The sequence below is a fragment of the Rhinolophus sinicus genome, chromosome 18 (assembly GCF_057876585.1).
Source record: "Rhinolophus sinicus isolate RSI-liver-muscle chromosome 18, RSI-T2T, whole genome shotgun sequence".
NCBI lineage: Eukaryota > Metazoa > Chordata > Mammalia > Chiroptera > Rhinolophidae > Rhinolophus > Rhinolophus sinicus.
In genome coordinates this window covers 28,323,333-28,349,913 of record NC_142518.1, presented here as the reverse complement: position 1 = coordinate 28,349,913, position 26,581 = coordinate 28,323,333, and the positions used below count along the sequence as shown (strand labels likewise).

At 42.7% G+C, this 26,581-nt stretch overlaps 2 protein-coding genes across 2 annotated transcripts in view; both read right to left on the bottom strand.

Annotated features, from left to right (window-relative positions):
* XK (X-linked Kx blood group antigen, Kell and VPS13A binding protein) overlaps positions 1–25,768 on the bottom strand; it is a 49,534-nt gene extending 23,766 nt beyond the window's left edge. Inside the window, exons 1-2 of the mRNA XM_019718414.3 lie at positions 25,089–25,768; positions 17,580–17,842 (exon numbers count right to left, since the gene is read on the bottom strand). Of these exons, the coding sequence (XP_019573973.1) occupies positions 17,580–17,842; positions 25,089–25,333 (508 nt within the window). The 5' untranslated portion in view covers positions 25,334–25,768. The remainder of the gene's footprint in view (positions 1–17,579; positions 17,843–25,088) is intronic.
* H2AL3 (H2A.L variant histone 3) lies at positions 9,466–11,714 on the bottom strand. Its single transcript, XM_088794939.1, is given in 1 exon segment — positions 9,466–11,714. A coding segment is annotated over 1 exon segment (345 nt). The 5' UTR covers positions 9,879–11,714; the 3' UTR covers positions 9,466–9,533.
* Positions 25,769–26,581: the final 813 nt, after the last annotated feature.

Here is a 26,581-nt window from a genome sequence, read left to right as displayed (position 1 = left end):
CTAGGCTATTCCCTTCAGAAATCTACAAATGAGAAGCATGCCTCAATCTCTGTGCTATCTCTGAAGGAAGCAGTTGGGGGTGGGCCCTGGGTTCCCAGCTTAAAAGGCAGGGAGTGAAGTACTTGGCTACCCGTGTTATGAGCACCCTTTATCTTGAAACCCCACTTTAGGTGGCCTCTGGAAGGGGAGGGAGTGGCCTCTCACCATCAACAATATTACAGAATTCCCTATTCTCTCACCTCTTCCCCACAGGTATTTCCTTAGAGAATCAGGCGGTGGGGATATAGGGGGTTGATGGTGGTAGGGCTGGTTTGTCACTCTTAGAAAATCCTGAAAAAACGGGAATTTGGCCAATACTTAGTGGCTTTTTTTCTGAATGTGGTGTATCCAGCATTTGGGCCTGATGTCACTTCTGGGGGGAAAGGAAAATTCCCACTTAACTTATTACACAAGGAAGAATGTTCTAACAAGAGTGTCTTATCAATTACGTCATAGAAACGGCAGCATGAGGTGAGCCTCTTGAAATCTCCCCTGGAATTTACAACAAATTGAACAGCTATAATTCCACAAAAGTTCTTTTTTTTTTGTATCAATGGAACAGTGCCTTTTGAGTACTGAGAGCTCCACTACTAAAAAGAGCCAAGCAGAGGCTGATGGAGCACCTTCCTGAGCTACCAAAAAAAGGATTTGTACATACAGTACAAAGTCAGACATGATGCTTTCTTGGATACCTTCCACCTCTCAGCATTCTACAACTCCATGAGAAGCAGTGTTGGCTAAAACACTAGCAGTGGGTCGAGCATCCAAAAACCTGGGCTTTGGTCTTGACTTTGGGCCCTCAAACTTCCTAGACATCAGTGGGGCAGATACTATATGCCTCCCACTTAACTGGTATCATTCCTCCATTCTTCTTTGAAAGCAGAACGCTAATTCCGATTACATGCTCACCCATGTGTTCAAGGAAGATGATTGCAGGTTCAGCCCCTGGAGTAAATCTAACTTTGTGTAGACTAGTCTCCTCAAGTTTTTTGTGTCACAAATAGAAAAAAATGATAATATTTGCATGGCATATTCACTGGATTAATTAGATGAAATTGATCTATTCATTCTGGGTCCTAACTAGCTATTCTGTAGCGACAAGGATATCTTGTCCTATAATTCATAATTCCATTTCCTACTCCTGTGGCTAGGGATTGGTTTAGCATGCACATGTGACCCACATCTGGGCAATACAACCTGAGGAGAATTCTGCTGCAGGAAAAGGTACCCCTCCCCAATAAAAAGAAATACACAGGAAGAAACCTCCCTCTTCTTCCTGACCTGGTCATTCCTGCCTGTGATGTCTAGACCTATAACATGTAGATGTGTTAAAACAGGGCCCCTCAAGTTCTTTGATAGTCCTCCCATCAAGACGTAGGGTCTGTGCCCCTCTTCTTGAATCTGAGATCTAGTGATTGCTTGAATAGTAGAATATGGCAAAAATGATTCTGCCAGTTTCTGGGTCAACGTATGAAGAAACAGAAAATGTCTACTTCATGTCTCTTGGAACTCTTAAGGTCCAGGTGCGATGCTGTGAGGAAGCCAAAAAGAGGCCTCCCTGGCAAAGAGCCAAGGCCTCCAGCCCTCAGCCCCAGCTAAGCACCCAGTAGGAAACACAGTACCTAACTGCCAGCCACGTGAGGAAGCCATCTTGGAAGTGAATTCTCCAGCTGGATTTCTCCAGCCAAGCTGCCCCAACTGATGCCACATGGAGCAGAGATAAACTGACCCTGCCAGACTTAACCAAATTACAAATTCATGGGCAAAATAAATGGCTGTTGTAATTTTAAGTCACTAAGTTTTGTGGTGGTTTGCTATGCAGCTGTTTATAGTGGATACATAGTCCGTCCTCTCGCAGTCATGTGGGGAGACAGACACAAAGATGGAAAAACGCCCAGATTCTTGATGACACTGTTATGCAGATAAATTAGCCCACCCTGGGATCACTCTGCCTCTGAATTATATGAGGATATACATATAGGTAATTTTAAGCCACTTTACTTGGGTCTTCTGTCACTCGCAACTCCAATATCTTAAATGATACCCCTCTGCTTTTCACCTGTCAAATTGAAATTAATATAATTGCCTTGCTCTTTACTTTCCACCATTCACTGACTGTATATTGAGAACCCATTTATGTGCTGAACTGGGCATGCGCAAATGCATAAGACAAAGACCCACAGCTAGCCCAGTAGCTCATACCTGACCATTTTCCCCACCCCCAACAAAAACTAACATTCATTATGGAAGCACAAAAAACACAGATAAATGAAGAAAAATATAACCCATAACCTCACTATACCAAGACAACAACTAATCGACATTTCAGTGTATTTCCCGTCAGACTCTTTTTGAAGTTTTGTATTTTGTGTAGGTGTATGTGTATGTGAGTACACATGTGTCAGTGCACACATGCAAAAAACTGAGAAGATATAGTGGCGAAATTTATAAGCTTGTATCATGTAAAACACTACAGAGAGAGAGAGAGAGAGAGAGAGAGAGAGAGAGAGAGAGAGAGAGAGAGAGACCTATCCTTCAACTTCTCCCCCATGTGCCTCTAAGAATGCATGGATTAAAGCTATTATCTTTAGTTCATAAAATACAGTTGGTCCTGAAACTGGGCAACACATTAAATAAGTTTTGTTTCTGAAGCCAGACAATGTGTCTGGCCAAGGTACATCTCTGGGCAGGGACCTGATTAAAAAGAAGGCAACTGTGTCAGGTTACCAGAGTTCAAAGAACTGTGCAACAGGTCCTCGAATAATGTCTTTTCATTCAATGTTGTTTCGTTATAATGTTGATGAGATGCCGTAAGAACTTAACTCTTGTTGATATCAATTGGCCTGTGGTAAAATTGGTTTCGTTATATGTCATTTCACTTAAAGTCACTGATGTTAAGTGAGGACTTACTGTATTATATAGCATTAGAGCTCTGAATCCTAGCCTATTCAGCCTTCCCCCAAATACAGCAGAAATGAAACAGTAGGTGTGAGTTATTAAGAGTCCTTTCCTAGGGATTCAAGACACAATAAACACCTCTGAAATCACTAATCTGAAGCACCTATGCTGACCAGCACCTCCTACCCACTCAGCTCACTTGTCTAAGAACTACAACAGTTTTTTAAATATTCTTATCAAACCCTCAAATCAAACAAACGCTCATTTCCCCCATTCAGCTAAGAATCCTTGGTGCACAATCTCATTCATTCTCTTGCACAAACCTCACACACACTTGCGCCTGTATTCTTTGGCAGCTTCCAACAGAACTGGAATCCTGGAGGAACCTGGCTGCCTTTTCCACAGCTGCGTACGCAGCGTTAAGTATAACATAAGCATACGTTTTTATGCCTCTTAGGTATATTTTTCCTAAACTTATACAGGTTTATGATCAAATGAACTAAAATTATACTGAATGTTTAAGTTTCTGAAAAACATCACCACTAATTTAGCAGGGACTAGATCTCTGTAAACCATGAATCCATTTTAGAGAGATCGCCAGATGGTCAGACCCTAAAAGCAAATTCCCATCCATTTCTGCCAACAACAGGGAATAACTTAATGGCCATAAGTGAACAAAAACAAAACAGAAATGTAATTTAAAATGAGAGAAAGACAGAGTCAACACAGCTGTGTTGGCACTTGGACTTCACCCAGGAGAGCCAAGAAAACACACCTGGGCTTTCAGAGCACATGACGTACATTCCTCTGTGGACGTTTACCTGGCTCTGACACATGAATGTATCTGACATCTCATTGTGAGTTCCAAAGCAGTTAAGAGATATTTCTCGAAAAGGTAATATGCTGCTCACATAGATATGGACACATAAAAAATTATGTATGAGTGAACACATGTTAAAACCAGTTCAAAAGTGAACAAAGGAATGTTAATTAGAAACATTGAAGTAAGTATACAACTGGGAACAAAACTGGTTTTATGGCATTGTGAGAGCAGGGACGACTGAAGCTCTCCTGGACTGCATTTTGCCTGTGTATCAGTGACGTGACAGCCTGTATCCTGGAGCTGGCAAGCAGCAAGGCCTGCGACCACCACAGGGGGCATGCACGGCCCCACACGTGCTTCACCACTATGCTTAAGCAAATTGAATCACTGTTGTAACTTGTATTTCCACAGTGATGAGTTTTATAGTATGTCACCTTGAAGAGCCTTCCCCAAATCTTTAGATAACTGAAGACCTTGGGCTGATATTGTAATGAGATAATTAATAGACATTGAATGGATGCCTAGATCATTTCTAAGATACCCAAAATTGCTTACTAAGCATAATTTTAGTTTATATACTTTTGCTTCTTATTTGTATATATGCTACAACGAGGCTATATGTTTGGGTTTGTAAATGAAGATGTTCATTTCTGCCATGTTGTGAAACTGTACAAGGGCAAGGTGTGGATAAATAAAGCTGGGTTGAATGTATTCATGAACTCTGCTAAAATGACAGAAATGATCATGTCATAAGTGAGCCACAGATATTTTAACTCTCTGCCATCTCCAGATAGTTTTTATTTACTCTGATGCTTCCCTGAAGGCCTCACAATCAGCTATAAGACAGAGATTTTGTCTTCAACAAAGCAGACGGTCTCAGAATATGTGGGAAAAGACAGTAACTCGGGTAATTCAAGAATAGGCTCTTGAGCACAGGGCTGTGATGTCATCACATCACCTACCTTTGAGACTGTGTCAGTAGACAGAGACAGAATTTTGAGAACACCTCGACCGAGAAGGAGATGGGTTCCTGACATGGCTCTCACAATGTCTACTGGAGCAAGATCTACGTTTGCAACGTCCAAAGACTTGTACTATAAAGTCAGCCCTTGGATCCTAACCTGGCCTCCAAATAAAACACAAACGAAAGTTCTTAAGAGTGAGTTGTTGAGAATACATGCCTAGAAATCCAAGAGACCCTAACACCTCTATATTGAAGAGCTTAGCGTCTTTTTCCCAGAGGAGAACATGAAACACGTTCTATCTCAGGACCATCTGTTTCTCAGGATAAATTAGAGGAGGAGCCTCAACAACAGGGTGGAGCGCTGGGCTCTTGCCCCTACTGTGCCACCGGCTCGCCATGTGACTGGGGAGAGCTGATTACCGTCTCTGGGCTGAAATGGCCTCAGCCATAAAACGGAGACCCTAAACAATAATCCCTGTCCTCTGTGCCCCACTTAACCACTTTCAGTAAGAACTTTTCTTGGAAGATCATAGACTGGTAAATGCACACCTCGAGCAGACCTTGGAAATAACTTAGCCCAACCTCCTCATTTTACAGCCATGAAGGCTGCCATGCCCCCAAGTGAATGACACTGCAGAAGACCAGAATCAGGGTTTCTTCCCTTTTCTTTCACTATTTTGCCCCAATATGTCATGAAGGCTCTCTGTTCCATCGTCTGGCTGGTAAATTCCTTTCTTCCTACATTTTAGAACCCAAATATGTCACAACTGCAATATCCAACCTGCCTCCCTGCTGTACACGGGCTTCATTTACATTTTGCTTTAACAGAAGTCTAGAGATATTTCCCCCACAATGATTCTAGAACCCTAAATATCGGAGAGACCAATCTTCTGCTTTCATGAAGGACTCTGAAGGACAAATGCTAAAATGATACCAAATGCAGGTCCTTAAATTTAAAACTATACATCTAAAAGAATAAAATAAAACAAATCCAGAATCCCAAGCTATCTGAAGGGTGGTTCGTGGACTGGTAGTGGTCAATGGGCTGTTTGTTACTGGTCAGCTGCAAGAACAGGAATTGAGAGTCAACATTTAGGAACATGTATAGCAATCTGGTTTTGCCCCAATATTTAAGTGAATGGGCTCAGCCATTGAACAGGGTCTACGTCAGTCGTAGAGCTTTTGTACTCAAGTGGTGAGTCAAATGTGAGCTGCATGCTACTCTTGCATATCAGGACCTCAGATCAGTTCATAAGGAATTAAAACAAGAAGAACAGATAACAGTGGTCCTATACCAAAGATAGTTGGAGAAGCAGTGTACTATACTACATCATTAAGTGACAAGATTGATCCTTCCGAACACTGAATGTAAGACTCATTTGTGCTGGGAGTAATACATTTAAGTAACTATAGTGGCCACTTAATATAAGCGAGTGAAGTAGGTCAGACACGAGATCCAAACGAGAGGAGTGGCAAACCAGAGGTCTGATCTTGAGAGATAGTACCTTGTATCTCCAGCTGACTAAAACCACACACCCAGGCATTTTTGATTTGCAAAAGAAGCCAGAAATCTAGATATTCAGGTGAAAAGTTCTTGATTTTAAATACCAGCTGCTTATTTTCTTCTAAGATGTCTCTGCAGCACTGATAAACCTATCTGCTGTCTCAATCAGGTCTGTGAGCTGCCACTTTGCAATTTGTGCTTTAGGAAATAATGTATTAGAGGTTAATAGAAGGGCTCTCTGTTTTTTGAGTCTGGGCCTTGAAAATGTTCCCAAAGTTGTTTTCAGTGGAAGGCCAACCTAGTTCCCAGGACTTGTATTCATGCCAATGCCAAGCTGACATTACTCTCCAAGTTCCCCTCAGGCTTGATTCTTAGGCTCATCTGTTCTCATACGTTGTGTTTTCTCCTGTGTTGTCTTGTGTCTGGTTTCTGACCCATCTGCCCTGACACCGTGTTTGATCACAGACCTAGTTTGGCAGCTAGACCCTCCCCAGCCCCTGTCCCCGCTCACCCCGGTTTTATTCTTCTCACTCCCAGCAGGGCACTGGTCACCAATGGTGTCCTTTTCACAGGGCCCACACTAGAACAAATTGTTTTTCACCATCCCTCCTCCCACCTTTTCAAAATGCACAAAAAGACAAAACTTGGGGGGCTCATTCCTTCCCAAGGGCAGTGATTCTCACTCTCTGCCTGTCTTCCTCCCCTGAGTGGAGGATTCCTGTGCTCGTGCAGGAGGGGGATTTGGCAGGGCGCTGCATTTACACTGATGCCAAGCTTGCCGTGGACTCCACGTTTCCTGTGAAACCCACAAGCACAACTGAAACACAGTTCTTACAGGGATGGCAGGACTGCTCTGCCTGATTCTCCCGTGTCCTGCAGATGGCTTGCCAACAGGAAGTCATTAAAGCTCAACCTCCAAACTCCACCGGGGATATCAAATCGAATCTGAGAAAGCCCAGGAAGCCTGGCTCCCTACAGGTGTCACGGTGACCATTAGTGTCGACTCCTGCATGGGCTGTGAGGTGACCACTGGACCACAGAGTATCACTACCCTGACATGGTTTAACCACAAACCATGGTTTCTGCGGCCTGTTATGAATTCCTCAGGTATGCCTGCCAGTGAAGTATCTAGGAGACAAAGTTCAGTTCTACAACAAGCCACAACCACAGCCAAAATCAACGGTTTAAAGATCAGACAGCTCTTGAACCAACACATCAATATTACGGTATAATGATTGATTCCCTGGCGTTACCCACCCTGGAGGTACTCTCTGTTGGCTGAAGGACACAGGAATATGAAAAACTACGCTCTGGACACAGAGATGCTCTACTTCAAAGATGGGGTGGCAGTGCTGGTGCTTTCATGTGATCTCCACCTGCAGGCGAGGGGAGGGGCCTGCCAGCTACTTACACGAACAGAAGAGTAAGAGTTGAACTTGGCTAAGGCGAGGAGGGCTTCATGGCTCTCTAGAACAAATCACAAATTAGGGGATGGACACCTTCACAAAGGGCTATAAATATCTGGCTTGATGGGCATTATGTGTCAAGAAGGGTTTCTTGGATTTATACAAGCGCATATTCCAAGGAGCTCCAGGCACAACCCCGACACTGATTCTTGGGACACTCCTGTGAAGTGGGTGAGGGCTAAGCCAGCTCCAGCAGCTTTCATAGATGGTGGACGGAGGTGGAGAGAGGCTGAGTCCCCAGGCAGAGGGGCGCAGACAGAAAACCAAGGTGAGGACTGTCTGGTTCCCGGATGTACCTGCCCTCTCCCTCTGCGTGGCACTCTTCTCTGCCCACGAGGCCCAGCAGGCCGCAGTTTCCAGCCAGTAGCCCAAGCCTCCAGCAGTCACGTGAGAACCAGGCCCAGTAGCACCTTGGGGAGCTCGCCTGAGCATCTGGCCTACACGGAGGGAGACACACAAGCTCTTTATAAGGGCCTGCTCTCTGCCGGGCACTGTTATGCAGCAGTTACTGACACACACTGACTTCATCTCTGGGAAAACCCAAAGGTGGAGGGGCTCTCATTACCCTGTGTTACACGCGACGGAAGTGCTGCTCAGAGGAAACCGATGAATGTCCAGGATCCCATGGCCAGAAAGTGGTGAACGGGGACGGCCAACCCAGGTCATCTGGTCCCATTGCTGAAGTCAGCCGGGCAGCCTCTGACCAGCCCTGCAGGACAGGCCAGGAGGCAGGAGGGTGACCTTCGAGCATATGATCCACAGGAGAAATAAATGTCAAATGTTGACACTCATAGGAGAGGGGTTAGTTTTCTACAACACTTAACATGACTCTTTCTTTTAACACAACACCTGAAAGTGTTTATAAGAATTGTATGTGCTTTTGAGTCCATCACTTGGGACAGAATTTATACAGAATGTACTTGCACGTCCTAAAACGTAGCCACAGATAACTCTCTCTGTTACTCTATTAAATATATGGTAAGAAAAGATAGCTGTTTCATTTGAGAATGAGATTTATAGTTGTGTTTATAATGTATTATTTAGTAATCATTAAGAGCTGCTTGAATTACATGTCTTAGACCAGATAGGAACTTTTATATCTTACTACTTAATTTACCAGTGTCCACAAAACAGGATAAATAACATATTCTAAATGGCACTTACAACACTAGCTAATAATCCCGGTCTCAAGTCCTTTTTTGAAATGAGGCAGGGAATAAATAAAATCTGACCATAATTCCTTTTAAGTATGTTGTTTTATGGTTTCCCCGTCACTCCTCAGTCATGTAAAGCCGCTACCCAGTAAGCTCATGCCAACTGCTATGCCACCCTCTCCATCCACCCCCGTTGCCATCACCTCCTACTTTCAGACGTTCCCCTTCGTGAATAAAGCCTCTGGCCCCTCAGTCATGGTCTTCAGCCCCACCCCAGTTACCACCATCATTCGGGGAGCCCCCCACTTGGCCAACCTCCTGGCCTCACAGGCCTTGACTTGCTCAGAACAAGCGAGGAAGTCTCTCCCCACCAAGCTTGGCCAGCTCCTGCCACCAGGGCCATTCCCTGCCTTGTCACCACTAGAAACTGCTCCCTGAAATCCCTGATTCCAGCACCCCACACTGACCACCCCCTGCTGCCCTCCCACTCTCCCTATCTCCTCCTGGATGTCTCACAGACACTTCCAACTCAAAATGACAGAGGAATCAGAAGCACACTCATGAATTTGAACACTTTAATAACAAGTGCTGATGGCGGAAGGCCTCCCTCGTCTATGGGCACTTTGAGGGACTAGAGGAGGCCGGTGATGAGATCTCGCCAGGCTCTGGGCCTCAGGAATCGCCACTACTTCCTGAGTGAGGGCATCCCATTAACCTGTGGGTTTGTGTCATCCTCAAAGAGGTGGCTGAGGTGCTTGTCATCCACTGCCCTCTGCCCGTGCTCTGGCGTGATGAGCATCTTTTGGCAGTTGCAGGCTTCCTTGCCCGCCAGCTCCAGGATGCTAGCCGTCAGGTACTCCAGAACACCAGTGAGGAAAACAGGTGTGTGTCAGCTCAGACGCTCGACACAGCGTCTCGCAAGGAGGCGGTCCACGCGGCTAACCGGGAACTGCAGCTCGGCTCTCGTGGAGCGGGAGAGGGCGTGCTTCATGGCCCAACGAGAGCACTGGCGTCTTCTTTGCCCAGACATTATGTTTACTGGGTGTTGCCCAGATCGGCCCCGCTGGATTGTCACGCTCACCTGTGCCTCTCAAGATACCAGTGCTTACTTCTGGCTGCTGTATCCCTGTGCTCCAGCCTCTCATTGGTCAAGGAGATGCCTTTGTGACAGCTCAGACTTTGTGATGTCATTGGTGACCACTGGGCCTGATCAGGACTGGCCTAGAAATGTCTGTCATGGGAACCTGGTCTCCTTGGTAACTCTACCCTCTTTTTCAGGGAACCCTAACTTTCTTCTTGACTTTAATAGTCTAGCCAAAAAAATGAATGTTTCAATGGAAACATCCCCGTCTTTAGAAAGCCACTCCCGGTTATCTGATTCCAGCCTTAAACTGCCCTTGAGCTCTTATATCCTTTTGCAAGCTGTAGCTCACTGATAGACATGTATAATGATTTGTATAATAGAGGTTCATTTGCCCCCCATCTCATGTGGTAATAAAGTCAGGTTTACCTCCAGTTACACATTCATTTCAATATCCCTGGTGAATATTTCTGTGTCTGTACTTTGGATTCTCTTTTGAGCTGATTATAACATCTGCTGGTTCTATCACAAGTCAAGTAGAACCTTTAAAAATGTGTTTATTTTTAAAAAGTCTAAAACTGAAAGCAAAAACATACCCCACACGTCTGTTCTTTCTCCATGATGCTTCACCAGTACAAATGGGGTCCATGGTTACAACTGCCCATGTCAGGAACTAGGAACCACTTTTGACATCTTGCTCTGCCTCACCTTCCCATTCAATCAATCACCTCATTCCACTTCTCCATCACTAATATTGCTTCAGTAGTCCATTCCTACTATTCCAGCCCTATGTCATTATCATTGTCACCTTGACAAGTGTGGCAACCCACTTACTGGCCCTTCTGCTTCTCCCTTAACTCCCTTCCAATCCATTTTCCAGAGTAAACAGTTCCCAAAACTAAATCTGATCACGCTGCTGTGTTGCTTCACATTCATCAATGCCTTCCCTTTGCCTCTGGGATGCAGCTGAAAAGCCTGGGATGCTCTTTCCTACTTATCCTTCACTTGACTTCTCCACATCGACCAGGTTTTGCTTTCAACTTAAGTTCCTCTGGGAATTTTTCCCTCATTTTTCCCTCATCTCCCAGACTCGCTTAGATTCCCCCACATACCCTCACACAGGACATTCACTGTGCAGGATTTACCTGAAACAAAATAAATGTATGACTAATTATTTGCTTCATGTTTGTCTATCCTGCTCCAAACACATGGGGGCCTGTCCACCTTGTTCACCACTCTAGCCGCACAGCCCAGCACAGCGTCAGGAACACAGAACGTACTCAATAACTAGTCACTGAACTCATGACTGAATTCACATAAATCTAACCCCAAATCCTGCCTCCTCTAGAAGACAATGAATACAACTTCCCTCTTTGGTGAGATGGGGGTCATTGTATCTACCTCATAGAGATACTGTGACAGGGAAATACAACGATGCCAATCACGGTGCCTGGCACAAAGCAAGGGTTTGAGAAGCAGTCATGAATACTACCAACATTATCACTTTGAGTACAAGAGAGAAGGTAACGTTGTGGTCCAGGCAGGCCAAATTGCAGGCTGCAAGGGCCTTCATGGAGCATAGTAACCTTAGTGTGCTCACCTGGGCCTCCGGAAAACCCCGTTTCCAAGGTCCAGAGACTTGACCAAGCCCCTGCTGAGAGGTGACTAGAGTCACCCAAGACTGAAGCTCACAGACCGTGTCCATTATTAATTGCCTATGAAAAATAAAACTCTCTCATCGTCTATGATTCCATTTATATAAAATATGTAAATAGGCAAATCCAGAGAGACAGAAAGTAGAATAGTGATAGCCAGGAGCTGGGGAGGGGAAATGAGCAGTGACTGCTAATGAGTATAGGATTTCTCATTGATGTAATGAAAATGTTCTAAAATTAGACAGTGGTGATGACTATACAACACTGTGAATATCCTAAAGTCTACTGAATGATACACTTACAAGTGGTAAATCTTATGTCATATGAATTATATTGCAATTAAAAAAAAACTCTCAGCAAGTAAATGCTCTGCTTGCCTCCTCTCTTGACCACATCACAATTACAACTAAACTACAGAACAACCAGCATTGAGAATTGCCAGAAGTCTAGCTGAACTGAAGCCCCACAACTAAGGACATACAAAAGAAACCACCTCAAGATTGGTAGGAGGGGCAGAGATGAGGAAAGAGCTGGTACCATACCTACGTGTGGCAGTTAAAAATTGGGAGTGACATCTCAGTTGCAGAGGTGCCCCAAGAGGAGAAAGGGGTCCCAGCCCCACACCAGGCTCCCCAGCCCAGGGTTATAATGCGAGGAAGATAGTCATCACAACTTCTGGCTGTGAAAATCAAAGGAAATTGCAGCTGAGTGAGAGAGAGAGCAGCTAGGGCCCCAGGCGCTACTCTTAAAGGCCTGTGCACCAACTTACTAGCTGACGGACTCACTCACTCTGAGCTCCAGTGCTGAGGCAGCAGCTCAAAAGGCACCAGGGACATACGGGAAGGAACTGAATTGTCTGGCTTCAGGCTGAGGGCTGGAGGGGCAGCTTTCTCCCAGAGAGAAGCGTTGGCAGAGCCATTATATCTTTGATGAGCTTCCCCTCTCCCGGCATGCAGACTGAAAATCTAAACAAAATGAAGACAAGCAATCTACCAGACGAAGAGTTCAAAACACCGGATATAAGCATGATAATGAACTCAGAAGAAGAGTAGATGAACTCAGTGAGAACTTTAACAAAGAGATAGGAAACATAAAAATGGAGAAAGAAGACATAAAAAAGAACCAATCAAAGATGAAGAATACAATAACTGAAATGAAGAATACGTACGTTAGAGGAAATCAACAGTAGATTAGATGAAGCAGAGGAACAAATCAGCGATTTAGAAGTAAAGGTAGCAGAAAACACTCAATCACAACAGCAAAAAGAAAACAGAATCCCCCCAAATAAGTACAGTTTAAGGGGCCTCTGGGACACCATCAAGCATACTAACATTTGCATCATTGGGGTACCAGAAGGAGCAGACAGCAAGGAATTGAAAACCTATTTGAAGAAATAATGACGGAAAACATCCCTAACCCGAAGGAAACAGACATACCATGTTTCCCCAAAAATAAGACCTAGCTGGACCATCAGCTCTAATGCGTCTTTTGGAGCAAAAATTAATACAAGATCAGATCTTATTTTATATAAGACCGGGTCTTACATTACTTTATATAAGACCCGGTCTTATAGTAAAATAAGACCGGGTCTTACATTAATTTTTGCTCCAAAAGACGCATTAGAGCTGATGGTCCAGCTAGGTCTTATTTTTGGGGAAACACGGTACAAACCCAGGAAGCACAGAGAGTCCCAAACAAGATGAACCCAAAGAGGCCCACACCAAGACACATTATAATTAAAATGCCAAAGGTTAAAGACAAAGAGAGAACCTTAAAAGCAACAAGAGAAAAGCAGTTAGTTACCTACAAGGGAGCTCCCATAAGTCTATCAACTGATTTCTCAACAGAAACTTTGCAGGCCAGAGAGACTGGCAAGAAATATTCAAGGTGATGAAAAGCAAGGACCTATGATCAAGACTACTCTACCCAGCAAAGCTATCATTTAGAATCAAAGGACAGATAAACAGCTTCCCAGACAAAAAAAAAAAAAAAAGCTAAAGGAATTCATCACTACCAAACCAGTATTACAAGAAATGTTAGAGGGACTTCTTTAAGAAGAAAAAAATAAATAAAAAATATGAATAATAAAATGCCAATAACTATATATCTATCAACAATTAGTTTCAATGTAAATGGATTAAATGCTCCAATCAAAAGATATCAGGTGGCTGAATGGATAAGGAAACAAGACCCTTACATATACTGCTTACAAAAGACTCACTTCAGATCAAAAGACACACGCAGACAGAAAGTAAAGGGATGGAAGAAGATATTTCATGAAAATGGAATTGGAAATAAAAAAGCTATGGTAGCAATAATTATACCAGACAAAACAGACTTTAAAACAAAAGCTATAACAAGAGACAAAGAAGGATTCAGTAATCCCACTTCTGGGTATTTATCTGAAGAAACCCAAAACGCGAAGGGACGTGTTCACTGCAGCATTATTTACAATCCATATGTTCATTACAGCATTATTTATAGTAGCCAAGATGTGGAGGCAGCCTTGGTGTTCATCAATAAATGAATGGATAAAGAGGAGTTGGTACATATATACAATGGAATATTGCTTGGCCATAAAAAAGAATGAAGTCTTGCCATCTGCAATAACATGGATGGACGTATAGGGTATTGTGCTGAGTGGAGTAAGTCAGACAGAGAAAGACAAATGTCGTCTGATTTCACTTATATGTGGAATCTAAAGGATAAAACAAACAAAACAGAAATAAACTCAGATACAGAGAACATTTTGATGGTTGCCAGCTGGGATTGGGGTGGGTGAAAAAGGGGGAAGAGATTAAGAAGTACAAATTGGTTGTTATCCAGTAATCACAGGGATGTAGGGTACAGCATAAGGAATATAGTTAATAATATTATAATAACTACTCATACGTATGGTGTCAGACGGGTACTAGATTTATAGGGGTGATCACTTCGTAAAGTTATATAAATGTCTAATCACTATGTTGTACACCTGAAACTAATATAATATTGTATGTCAACTGTAATTGAGAAATAAAACAATTATTAAAAAACTCTCCACTGAACCACATGGTCAGCTCCACTTTCCCTCCCTGAGGCCAAGCTCTGCCATGGCCAAATTCATCAATGTTTGTTCAGTGAGCACAGAATCAGACAGGAGATGGTTACAGACTTTGAATGTTGCATGGGGTCGGGTTATGATGGATTTTATGTGCTTCTCCTACTCAATATCCATTCCTCCCCTTATATTTTAAGAAAACACGATTTTGTTCTGGGTGGCAATGGGCCCAACCCTAGGCAGGTCATGACTAGGCTAATCCAGTGTTCCTAAACTTTGCTGGTGATAAAAATCACCTGGAGTACTTGTTCGAAAAACAAGAGAAATAAAATAAAATGACATATCTTGGCCTCCCATCACAGACCCAGCAAATCACAATTTCTAGGGATGAGGCCTGGTAATCTGTACATTTTTAACAAGCCCTTCCCCTCCATCCAGTGACCCAAATCATCATCAGGGAAGTTTGAGGAAATCTGGTCTAAGTCAAGGGTGGCAATCACTCTATGCTCAGTTTTCCTACTATGTCTTGCATCTAGATGACTATGTGACCAGTTCTGGTCAACGCGACCTAAATAGTCTATTAGGGAGGTTTCTGGGAAAGCTTTTACTTACTAGTAAAAGGAGAAAGACACTTGCCCTTCTGCCTCCACTTCCTCTTCCTGCCTTGAACGCAGCTATGATGATTGGTGCTGCAGTAACAACCCAGGAGAAAGACCAATGGAATTGCAGCCTTTGTGAGTAGCTGAAATAATGCCAGCAACTGCCTTCCTCCAATTTCATGTTAGATGAGAAAAATAAACTTCAGGTTGTTTAATCTTGTAGTCAAGTGTTTGTCCCTCGCAGCAAATGCATTCCTAATCACATGATGGCCACTACCAATATTTGCTTCTGTGACACACCCCAGCCCATGCTCCAATTGTAACTGCCTTTCCCCTTTCTGGTGAGGAATTGCTTCCCCACATACGTTAAGGCAGTGATTGGGGTTAGGAAAGACCTGCATAAATGGCAGCCATCTGAATTTTTAAGAGGCCTATGCCCATTTTCTTTTTCCATATGTACGATTTGCTTTATTAACTCAGAAAACTTAACAGTTTTCCAAGTTTTTGGTGGGCATCTCACAGATATTTTTGTGACGCTGACATTTTAATAGATAGGTTTTATTTTCCTGAAAAGAATACTAGCTGAAAAACTATAATGAGGGTTGGCAAACTTTTTCTGTAAAGAGCCAGATAGTAAATACTTTAGGCTTAGTGGACCACACATTCTCTTGTTACAACTGCTCAACTCTGCTTCAAAAACAAAAAACACACACACACACACACAAAAAAAAAAATGGCAAGCAGACATAGAAAGTAGGTAAATGAAAGGGCATGGCTGTGTTCCAATAAAATTTCATTTACAAAAACAAGCAGCGCCTGACTGGGCCCATGGGCTGTCACTGGCCAACCTCAGAATCAGACAATCTTTGTTTTTAAAAACTTGATTAAAAAAATTGGGTCTACGTGTAAAAATCAAACAGGCTATCACATCTTGTCTCTCACTGTGTCCCTGCCTGTCACATGGAAAACCAATGAACGGGGAAAAGGGTACAGTAGCATACAGAGGACTCACCTTGGTCAATGCCCATTCCAGGTATAAGTCCTTAGACAACACCTATTAAGCACCTACTGTCTACCTGGGGCTGTGGGAGGCATTTTCACATAAATGTTAATCCACCAAGGTTCAAGATCTCACCCTAAGGTCCTGATATATCTTAAGAGTCACGTCACTTTGAAGTAACCTATATAAGGGAGATAGCTGTGACATGAAAATACCCTGTGACCCAGCCATAAATTAAGACATTTTACCATCCAGCCTGGAATAGAGACAGAAAGAAAATAATATTGAGGGAAGTTAAATTAGTAAGAGTGACTTATATTTTTAAATTCCAATTTCAGTGTTATATTAAATACATATTTTTTTCACCTTAAGGGTTTTTAACTCATTTTTGCTTATCTATATAGTAAAACTTACTGGCATATCTGGTTTTCATTTACTCATAGTATTAAAATTTGAAAGGGGCTATCTCCTCTTCTCATATCAATGTTTTTCACTGTGTCCATGCATGTAGAGTTGGTTTTGAAATCTGGCTTAACCAAAACCTGCCTTCAATTTGATAATGTGAGAGTAGCCAAAGGTTAGATACTTAAAAGCCTATTAGAACTGCAAGAAGACAGGACAGTGCTCTGGCTTCCATCATTCACCACAGAGAAAATACTGCAACCAACTCTCTCAGCTGGTTTAGAACTATCACTGAAAGACAGTGCCAAAATCCAAAGAGGCCTGGTCTCGGGTAGCTGTATTTTCAGCCTACAACAAGTGGTATTTTCCAAAATGGTCACAGCAGTGAATTTCCAGAACTCTACCCTTCCCCAACAAGAGTCACTTTCCTTCCCTCCCCTTCCCTTGAACTTCAGCAGGATTCCTGACTGCTTCAACCAGGAAAATGCAGCAGAAATGATGCCACTTGACTGCCACATGATTATAAAAGGTGATATTCTTCCACTTGGCCCTCTGGCTCGTAGGACACTGCCCTTGAAAGCAGTCACCATGCTGTGAAGGAGCCCAAACTGGCCCACATGGAGAGAAGAAATGGAGATGCTCTGAGGCCCCAGCAACTGCCAGCATCAGCCATAAGAAATGCGAGGGAATGGGCCTTCAGTGGATTCTAACACCCACCCCACCCCACCCCCATCTCCAGGCCACCCCGACAGATGCACAGTGGTGCACAGGTGAGCCCTTTTGAACCCCGCCCAAACTGCAGATTCATAAGCCAATAAACACATTATTTTCACTCAGTAAGTTTTGAGCTTAGTAATCAGAACGCAAACTCAGGATTGAATGGATTTCACCTGAAACAAAATAAACTTTATGTTCTGATCCCCAAATGCAGGCAGAAATAAAAACTATACATACTTCTTCCAGCATTGATATCCTGCTGCAAGGCGGTTATATACAGCTGCAGGGTCAGCTGGGGGGCTGAGCCCAGGAAAGCCTGGATCACCGATGCCCGGCTGAATGCAGATCGGTGGGTGAACAGCTTGCCCTCTGCCTGGCCCACTTCCTTCTCAATCTCCTCTGAGAGGCCATTTTTTGGCATCTGTCGCTTCTTGGTGATGCTGACATAAGGCTCTTCGATGTGGCTGGACTGACAATAGATGCAGAAGACTTCAAAACACCTGGAAACAAATCCACAAGTCATGATAATCAGGGGCAGACAGGATTCTGTCTTTTCTCAGTTACCCTGCTTACGTTTAGCCTGATTCTCAAAGCCTTGACTGGACTACTCTGGACTGCAGCCCCTCCTCTAAAATCATCCACTCCAAGGACCTGTTCTGAGCTTGCCGTCCTCTTGAGGTGCTCCAGCAGGCCACCCGGACCTGAGTGCGAACCCACTGACAGGTGACACTGACGTCCACTGAGGCAAGGAAACCAAGTGGAGAACAGGAAGTGGTTTGGCCTCCAGAGCCACAGGAAAATGTTCAGTTTCCATCCTGACACCATGTTTCCCCGAAAATAAGACCTAGCCGGACAATCAGCTCTAATGAATCTTTTGGAGTAAAAATTAATATAAGATCTCGTATTATTTTACTATAAGACTGGGTATAATACCTGGTTTTATCTTACTATAAGACCTAGTCTTATATAAGGGGGTCTTATATTAATTTTTGCTCCAAAAGACGCATTAGAACTGATTGTCTGGCTAGTCTTATTTTCGGGGAAACACGGTATATAGTCCTGGGCAAGTGATTTAACCCTTGAGCCATTTCCCTCAATTATAAAGCAGAGGTAACACCTACTCTGCCACATTGTTATGGAGATAATACAGAATATGTGTGTGCATACACACACACTATATATATACACACACACATATATATATACATATACACACACATATATATACGTATACACACATATGTATATAGATAGTTCTCTCCATGTGTATGTGTATTTTTCCACATCCAATAGATGCCCCAAATCTCCTCAGTTAAAGAGCAGCTATAGCTGAGAGATCCCCCAGCACAGAGCAGTTTGCCATCTAGCATTCCCCTGGAAGATCACACTATCTTTCCCATCTCTCTGCTCGGGTAAGTCCTTGTGGAACATGACTAAAGTCAATCACGCCTGGGGGCCTGCCAGCTATGTCTTATTTATGGAATTTCACGCCTACCTTAGGAATGGAGACTTAACCAGTCACCTTGCTAGACTGACAGAGTCAGCCTTTTAAAATTAGATTTTAAAGTTGGATTTTCCTCTTTAGGTAATGATACGGATACCAAAGGGAAGAAGAGTACTGATGTGTGTGATTTACTTTAAAGTACACACACACACACACACACACACACACACACACACGCACACACCACGCACAAATGGACTATGGATCGACAGAGGGATGGACACGTGTGAAATAAAATGTTAATTACAGAATTTAGGTGGTTAGTACTTGGGTGTTCACTGTACAGTTCTTTCAAGTTGTCTTCTGCATGTTCAAAAATTTTCCTAATAAAATGCTGGGAAGAATGGGGGTTTTCTAGGAATAAGAAAAACGCTCATGGTCTTAGGTTTAAAATTATCAAAAGGACATTTTTCCCCACACACACATTTTTATAACAACCATATAATGCCACCAGAAGATTTTATGGCTTCACTTATTTTATTGAATGTTGTTAACTGTGTACTCTCACCCTGTGGCAACTATGGCAATGAGAATTCACTCATAATTTGAAATAATAAAACTTGATGTAAGAGAGAAATGCAAGAGCCTCTCTGGTGAATACAAAGTGGACATATTTTGTGAGTTTTACCTTTGTTCATTTGTTCCTGGGAGAAAGAAGGTACATAGTAGTGAGAGAGAGAGAGAGAGAGAGAGAGAGAGAGAGAGAGAGAGAGAGAGAGAGAGAGAGAGAGAGAGAGGTTTGCTACATTTTGTTGGGGTGGGGTTACAGAAATATTAACATATTACATAAAAAGATGTAAAACATCCTGGACCAATTTGTTCAGCCGAAAATAATGAAGTTCATGTTATGAGTTCAAGTCCAGCTGATCCAACTGAATTTGCTCTGAGGAAAACTCAAATCTATGACTAAGGACTATTTGAGGCCTAGCAACTTCACATTGTTAGACCGGTGACCACAAGGACTAGAAGACAATAACTTGACCATTGTCTCCTTTCTCAAATATGTGATGAATGTAGACACGCTTTGCTAAGTGCTGTGGGGAATGAATGCAAAGACAGCGGTACACGCCTGCCTCAGTCAGAGGTGCTTGCAATCTAAATGGGAAAATGGGACATATACATAATAAGGATAATAAAGAGTAAATACAACTAATATTTATACAGCACTTTCAGTTCATAAAATATTTCTCATATATTAACTCACTTTGGAAAAAAACCTATTGCAAGAATTTGAATCATAGAATTATTTGCAATAGCAAAATTCTAGGAATACTCTATAGGTCCCAAAATAAAACAATGATTGAATAAATCATAATATATATATTCAATTAAATATTATCCAGTCCCTAAAATTGAAGGTATAGACATACATCTACTGATACATAAAAATGTTCACTATATTTGGTAAGTAAAAGGAGTACATTACAGTAGACTATATATAGAAAATTCCATTTTTTTGTAAAAAGAAATTTACATATGTATAAAAATATACACAAATCTCACACACACTTACACATAAACAGTGGAGTGCTTGAGCTGGCTCATGCTGACTCAAGAGACTGTTAAATAATTAGGACTTTTGTGAACCCATTATTAACCAACTGGTAGCCTGGAATAGGCCATGCTGGCAATATTTACATCACAGAAACCATCAAACACCGCAAATCAGGGCTTTTCCCCCCAAGACAATTTACCAGCTCACTGCTGTAAAAATATTAGTAAGGATATACAACAAAATGTTAAGAATTGTTCTCTTTAGGCAGTCGAATTATAAGATTTTTATTTTTTTAATTATGCTTAGCTGTTTCTACTCTTCTGTCGTTTCAACAACAAATGTTTTACCTGAATAATAAAATCAAGCTTAGAATTTTTAAAGACAAAACAAATGAAAGAAACACCAAGACATGCTAAGAGGTGAATGAATGAAATGAAGGTTGGGAGGAGAAAGCAATTCTCTTGATGCTGAGGAGGGGGCTGAATTAAACAAGAAGCATTTACAGAATGGAAGAGGAAATGAAAATTCAGTGTCTAGCAACAGAAATGAAAGAATGTCTCTGTATGAGCTACACAGAGGTATCCTTGAAGCCCAGGTGGATCCCCTCGCCATCCACTGTTTTTTCCAACGAATGCATTTATCATAGCATAGAGTTTCACACTTAGTAGATGTTTAATAAATTTGTGAAAGCCCCTAATACTTCCACTGCTTGCCACTACTGGTTAAGAAACAAATTACTATTTCTTCTTGGAATTCTCCAAGACTCATCCAATTACTCCAAATGCAAATCTGGCTTTTTCGTTTGTTTGTTTTTTTGCTTGAGAGGTTATTTAAATATAGCCGCAAATTAAATATTGTCCTGAAATTCAAGGTAATGTTTCAGTATGACGTAGAAAAAGTTTTCTACAGGGTTGTCAGGGTTGGCAAACTTTCTGTATTTATAAAGAGTAACTATTTTAGGCTTTGAAGGTTATGGTCTCTATAGTGAACTCTGCCACTGTAGCTCAACATCAGTCATACCCAGGACATAAATGAGCGTAGCTGTGTTCCAATAAAACTTGATTTACAAAACAGGTAGTGGGGGGTTTTGGCCTGTGAGGCACAGTTTGCCAACCCCTAATGTAGATAATCAGCAGGTTGACCTTTTCTTTTCTTTTTTTTTTTCCACTTTATCACATTTTCAAGCATCATAGTGGAAGGAGTTCATTCCTTAGCTGAAATTATGCATATTGGTGTCAGTAACCTATGGTAACAGAGAGCCACTAAGGTAGTTAATAAAAACACGTTTTCAAAAGAAATACTGACTATGATTTCCTATATGCCACATTTATCTTCCTATGACACACATGCTTGGTGAGGCTACACAAGAACCAAACTGGTTAAATAGAAAGTGCCATGTGACCTTTGAAAAGCCACTTGCATAATCTCACTGGGCCTCAATTCCTCAAGTGTAAAACAAAGATAGTGACAGTTAGCTCACAAGGTTTTACAGTGGAGGGAATGAAATATTGTATGTAAAAGCACTTTGGAAACAAAAAAAAATGTTCTTCAAATTAAGGCTATTATTCTTTTAAAGTCTTTTGAAAGTTTACTATAGAAAGAAATACTGTGGTGAATCACTTTGTAATGTTCTATAAAATATTACTGGAACTTCTTAGCTTTTATTTTATAAACCCAGATTTTCATGTACCTTTTTTCCCCTCATTATATCAGCAAATAAAAATGGAAAGAAATTCCTTGAAGTAGTAAGTCATTTATACTTATTCCTTCTCCCAATTAATTTATAAAATTAACATAATTATAAAAATGATAAACATGTTTTGTTGTTGTTGGTCAGAGATGTCTTCCCCGTTTTTATAGAATATCTATTATCATTCACAGTAAGATTGTCTTAAAATAGAAAAAAAATTAATTCAAGGCATTATTCTATGTTATCATGCAAACCCGGCCTTAATGAGGAAACCACCATACAAACTGCAACTTCAGTTTTAAATATAAAACTGACATAAATGAAATATGGTGTTCTGCTGATGCTTCCCTATAGGAAAGAAGCAGCAGGGCCTTTAGTGTGTAGGATCTGGCCATTATCAGTAGGGTGTAATGCAATGCAGTTTAACTGAGTGAATTTAAAAACAGCACCTCACCTAAAAAGAGTATGGGCTGGAATAATTATCATGCACCCCAAAATAAATAGAGCTACATTTTCCAAAAACAATTTCCAAATATTACTAAATCTAATGGATAAGGAGGGGAAAGAAACACACCATGACTCTCCTTCGTATGGTGGGAATAATCTTGATCCTTATGTAAAGTCTTAAAATTAAAATAGAATCAAACAGTCAGCAGGAAGGACTTTCAATGAAATATTAAGACATCCTAATACACAACATCAAATTGCTTTTTTTTTCATCTGGAAGCTAAGAGGCTTGGAACCGCATTTTGTGTATCTCAGCTCTGAGATCATAGGTCCAATATCTCCTTGAAATAAATCAGCTGCATTAGAATGAGAGAGTCCTTGTTGACAGAAGGGAGCTGTTTGTTACTTTGTTTTTATGTTTTCTTTTTTCCCCAAGAAGATAATGACCCATTTAGAGTTTTCTGGAAATCCGTGTTTTTTGGTGTTGAAACCTTTCCTAAAGCTGAGAAGTTCTCTTTTCAAAGCATCAACTTTTTTCTTTCTTTTAATGAAGTTAAAATATTTTACTATAAAAATTGAAAAATGTAGAGAGGTATATGATAAAGGAGAAAATTACCTACTTTTCCATATTTTTCAGGAGAAAATTAAAATTACTCATATCTCCACCATACAGAAATTACCACTCTTAACAAGTTGGTATATTTCCTTGAGCTGAGGTTTATATGTGCCATCCCATTTTTATGCACAATATTACACCATTAACTTGCCTTAGGTCACTCTTAGTATTTAGAAACATTTTAAATGGTAATACCATTTCAATACCATTTTAAATGATATTATCATTTACCTAGATGGCTAATCAGGTTGTGTTTTTAAATTGTGCCAAGACGACCAACCTTTTTTAATTTAAGATGGAACAACTGATAAAATGTACTCCACACTCCTCTGCCTTCTTTTCTTTCACAGAGTGTAAGGGAACATAATTCACTCACCTCCATTTCTAAGAAGCCTGTGAATGTGGTCTAGGATCTCATTTTCCTCATCTCTAAAATGGGGACAATTATATCTACTTCATGATGAGGATTGAATGAACTGAGGCACATAAGCACCTACCAAACCATCTAGCACAAGAAGCATTTGAGAAACGTCAGTTCCCCTTTCTCTGTCACTTTACTTTAAACATCACCAGCAATGAGTTTTCTTTTCACAGATGAGGTTCAAAAATGATGAGTGCGCTGCCCAAAGTCAGATCACGTTGATTCTACTAAGTGACAATACAATCAGGAAACTGGCCTACTTGAACAGGGAGGACTAACTCTCTCCTTACTAAATGGCTCCAGGATGCAGGACTTTTAAAATTCCCCATTCCCTTTCTCTCCTTCTCTCTCTACTTCTCGCTCTCCTCCCCCTTTTCCCCAACTCTTCCCTTGCTCTCAAGATGTCAGTAGCAACTCCTTACTTCCGCCAGTGTACCTTTCTCTTCCTTTCTAGAATTCTGAAGCTTGTGGAAAATTTGTTCACCAAGTTTGTCCTGACTGTGTGTAAACTACATGTTGGTATTCTGAGTGTCACCTGGGACGACAACTGTCTTTAATATGAAACGCAAAGTTTTATAACAGGGCCCTATAAAACCCATCTTACTATTGGACTTTCTGTTTTGTGTTTTGGAGATATTTCCTGGTAGGAAAGGTCCTTGGCTAGCTGAATTTTCTGGCAGCTGAGGTGCATCTCTAGCTTGGCTGTGTCTTCCAATTCCTCTATCATCTATGTCTAAAGTTTAGTATTATACATTTATTTCTAATCCAGATAGAAACCCTTAGTTTTGCTTTTCTTACAGAGATGAAAGATATTGAAACAACACATTTCAAACTCTCTTCATGTGCCTGGATAAGCCAAAGTCTACTACATTACCATGTACTTCTCTTGCTTTGTGTTAATGAAAATTAATTTCCCAAATTTAGTTTTTATTTTAACACACTGCAAGTTTTTGTCTTCATGGCACATTGTGTTCCAGCTTCAAGGACTAGGTTTATAAGTGAGGCAGGGCCAGAAGACGTTTCTACAACCCCGTATGTTTCCCCGTACAAGGAAAGACTGATGCGTGGATTTCTAGAGTTATGTATGACAACTGAATAAATTAGTATTTGTAAAGCGCTCAGAACAGTGCCTGGAACACAGTCAACTCAGCGTATTTGATAAATTAATCTGTCCCCGCTCTTGCTCTCACAGTGATGTAAGACACACTTCCCAAGGGTTTGTTATGACACAAGCCAATCCTGCCAGAGCCCATCTGACCGCAAACAAATCTTGAATTTCAAGGGATCGAACAACCTGAAATTGCCATTTGTGTCGCTCAAATTCTGTTGAACGTTGGCAATTTCATAGGCAAGAACCTAACAGGAACGCGATACGCCCAGCTTTATTGCCACTATCCTAGGATTCTGTCGCATTCCTGGGACTGAAACGGTGGGGCTGAGGGGCAGGGCGGGTCGGCCTGGGCCCGGTCTGGATCCAGCCACCTGTCCCTCCCGGAAGGCCGCCCCCCTTGGCCAGGGTGGGCTAGGGTAGTGGCCCGGGTCTGCGGCCTGGGGCCCGGGGTCCCGCACGCACCTGAACAGGGGCCCGAGCTGCAGCAGGTGCAGCAGCAGCACTAGCGGCCGGTCGCGGCTGAAATCGCGGTGCACGAAGAGGAGTGTGAGCTGCACGAGCGTGCAAGGCAGCAGCGAGAAAAGCAGCGTCAGTGCCTGCCACATGCCGTCCCCGCCCGAGCGGTAGGTGCTGCTCAGGTACAGCGCCGCCGTCGTCTCGGCCACGAACAGGAACACGGACGCCAGCACCGAGCCCGGGAATTTCATCTCCGCGCGTCAGCTGCGCTCACCGCTGGCGGACGCAGTGGCGGCAGCAGCGGCCCGAGGGCTTCCCGGCATGCCCGGCCGCGCCGGCTCCCGCGCTCTGCGCTGCCCGCCGAGGGCACGGGGCCCAGGCGCTGGAGCTGGGCCTGGGGGCAACCTACCCGACTGCGACGGGGCGGGGAGCGCAGCCCGGCTGAGACACGCCCACGCGCACCGTGCGCCGCCCGCGCGCCAGAATGTCTGCGGCGTCTCGGCGGCGACGGTCCCCGGGCGGGCTGCGAACTCGCGTCTTACGACCGCCCGCGCCGGAGCTCTAAAGGCTCCCGCGGCTGTGCGGGCCCCGCGCGCTTCCGCTGGGTCCTAGAGCCCCTTGTCCGGCATCGCGTTAGAAACGGTTCACATCCCTTTGAAAAACTGCAAACGATGGGCCCCAGAGTGAGGGTCTGGATGCCTTTCCAGCCCAATCCCTATTTTCTGGGTCTAGGGAACGCCCAGTTCGTCAAAGGGCCAGCTTTTCCGGTCATTTAAAAATAACCTGACCATACAGATGCTTTCCAAAGTACAAGTATATTCTCATGCACCCAGGATTTACCTTTTTACTGGGCCAAGTAAGCTTGCCCCTCAGCCTTCTAAAATAGAGTGGTCTGAAACATTGCTTCCAATGACGAAAGAGCACCAGAGATAATCCTTAGAAGCCAATTCCATCCCTCCCAGAAAAACTGCTTACAAAATTTATTCCTCTACAACTGTGACTAACTCAGACAGGGTAAAGATCAGGGCCTAATAAGGAAATGGTTTTCTAGCCTAGGGCATAACCTCTGCTTGCTGGTGTGTGCCAGTCCCAAGACTAACACAATGCCTTGTCACTCACTGAGTATGTGACAACGTTCTGGACATCAGGATGAGCTCAGCCCACCTTGTCCATTAGAGCTTGCGCAGGCCACTAAATGTCTCAAAAATTCAGGTCCTAACCTGTCCCATCAGGGATTGGACTTTAATAATGACACTATCCCTTTTCCTGATGAAATTAGGTGATTCCATCAATCTGCAGGCATCTCTGGCATTTTTCTATTTAGAAAAATGACGTCAACACAAATAGAATGTGAAGATTCGATAGGAATCCAGACAAAAGTTGTAAAGGGCGAGAACATGAAGGGCTGTTTTTCTTCATTCTTGCGTGGCTCGGGAAAATCTATAAGGGTTAAGGAGAGGATTCAGCAGACAGCTGAGAGGTGCCAGGCCCATTCTCTA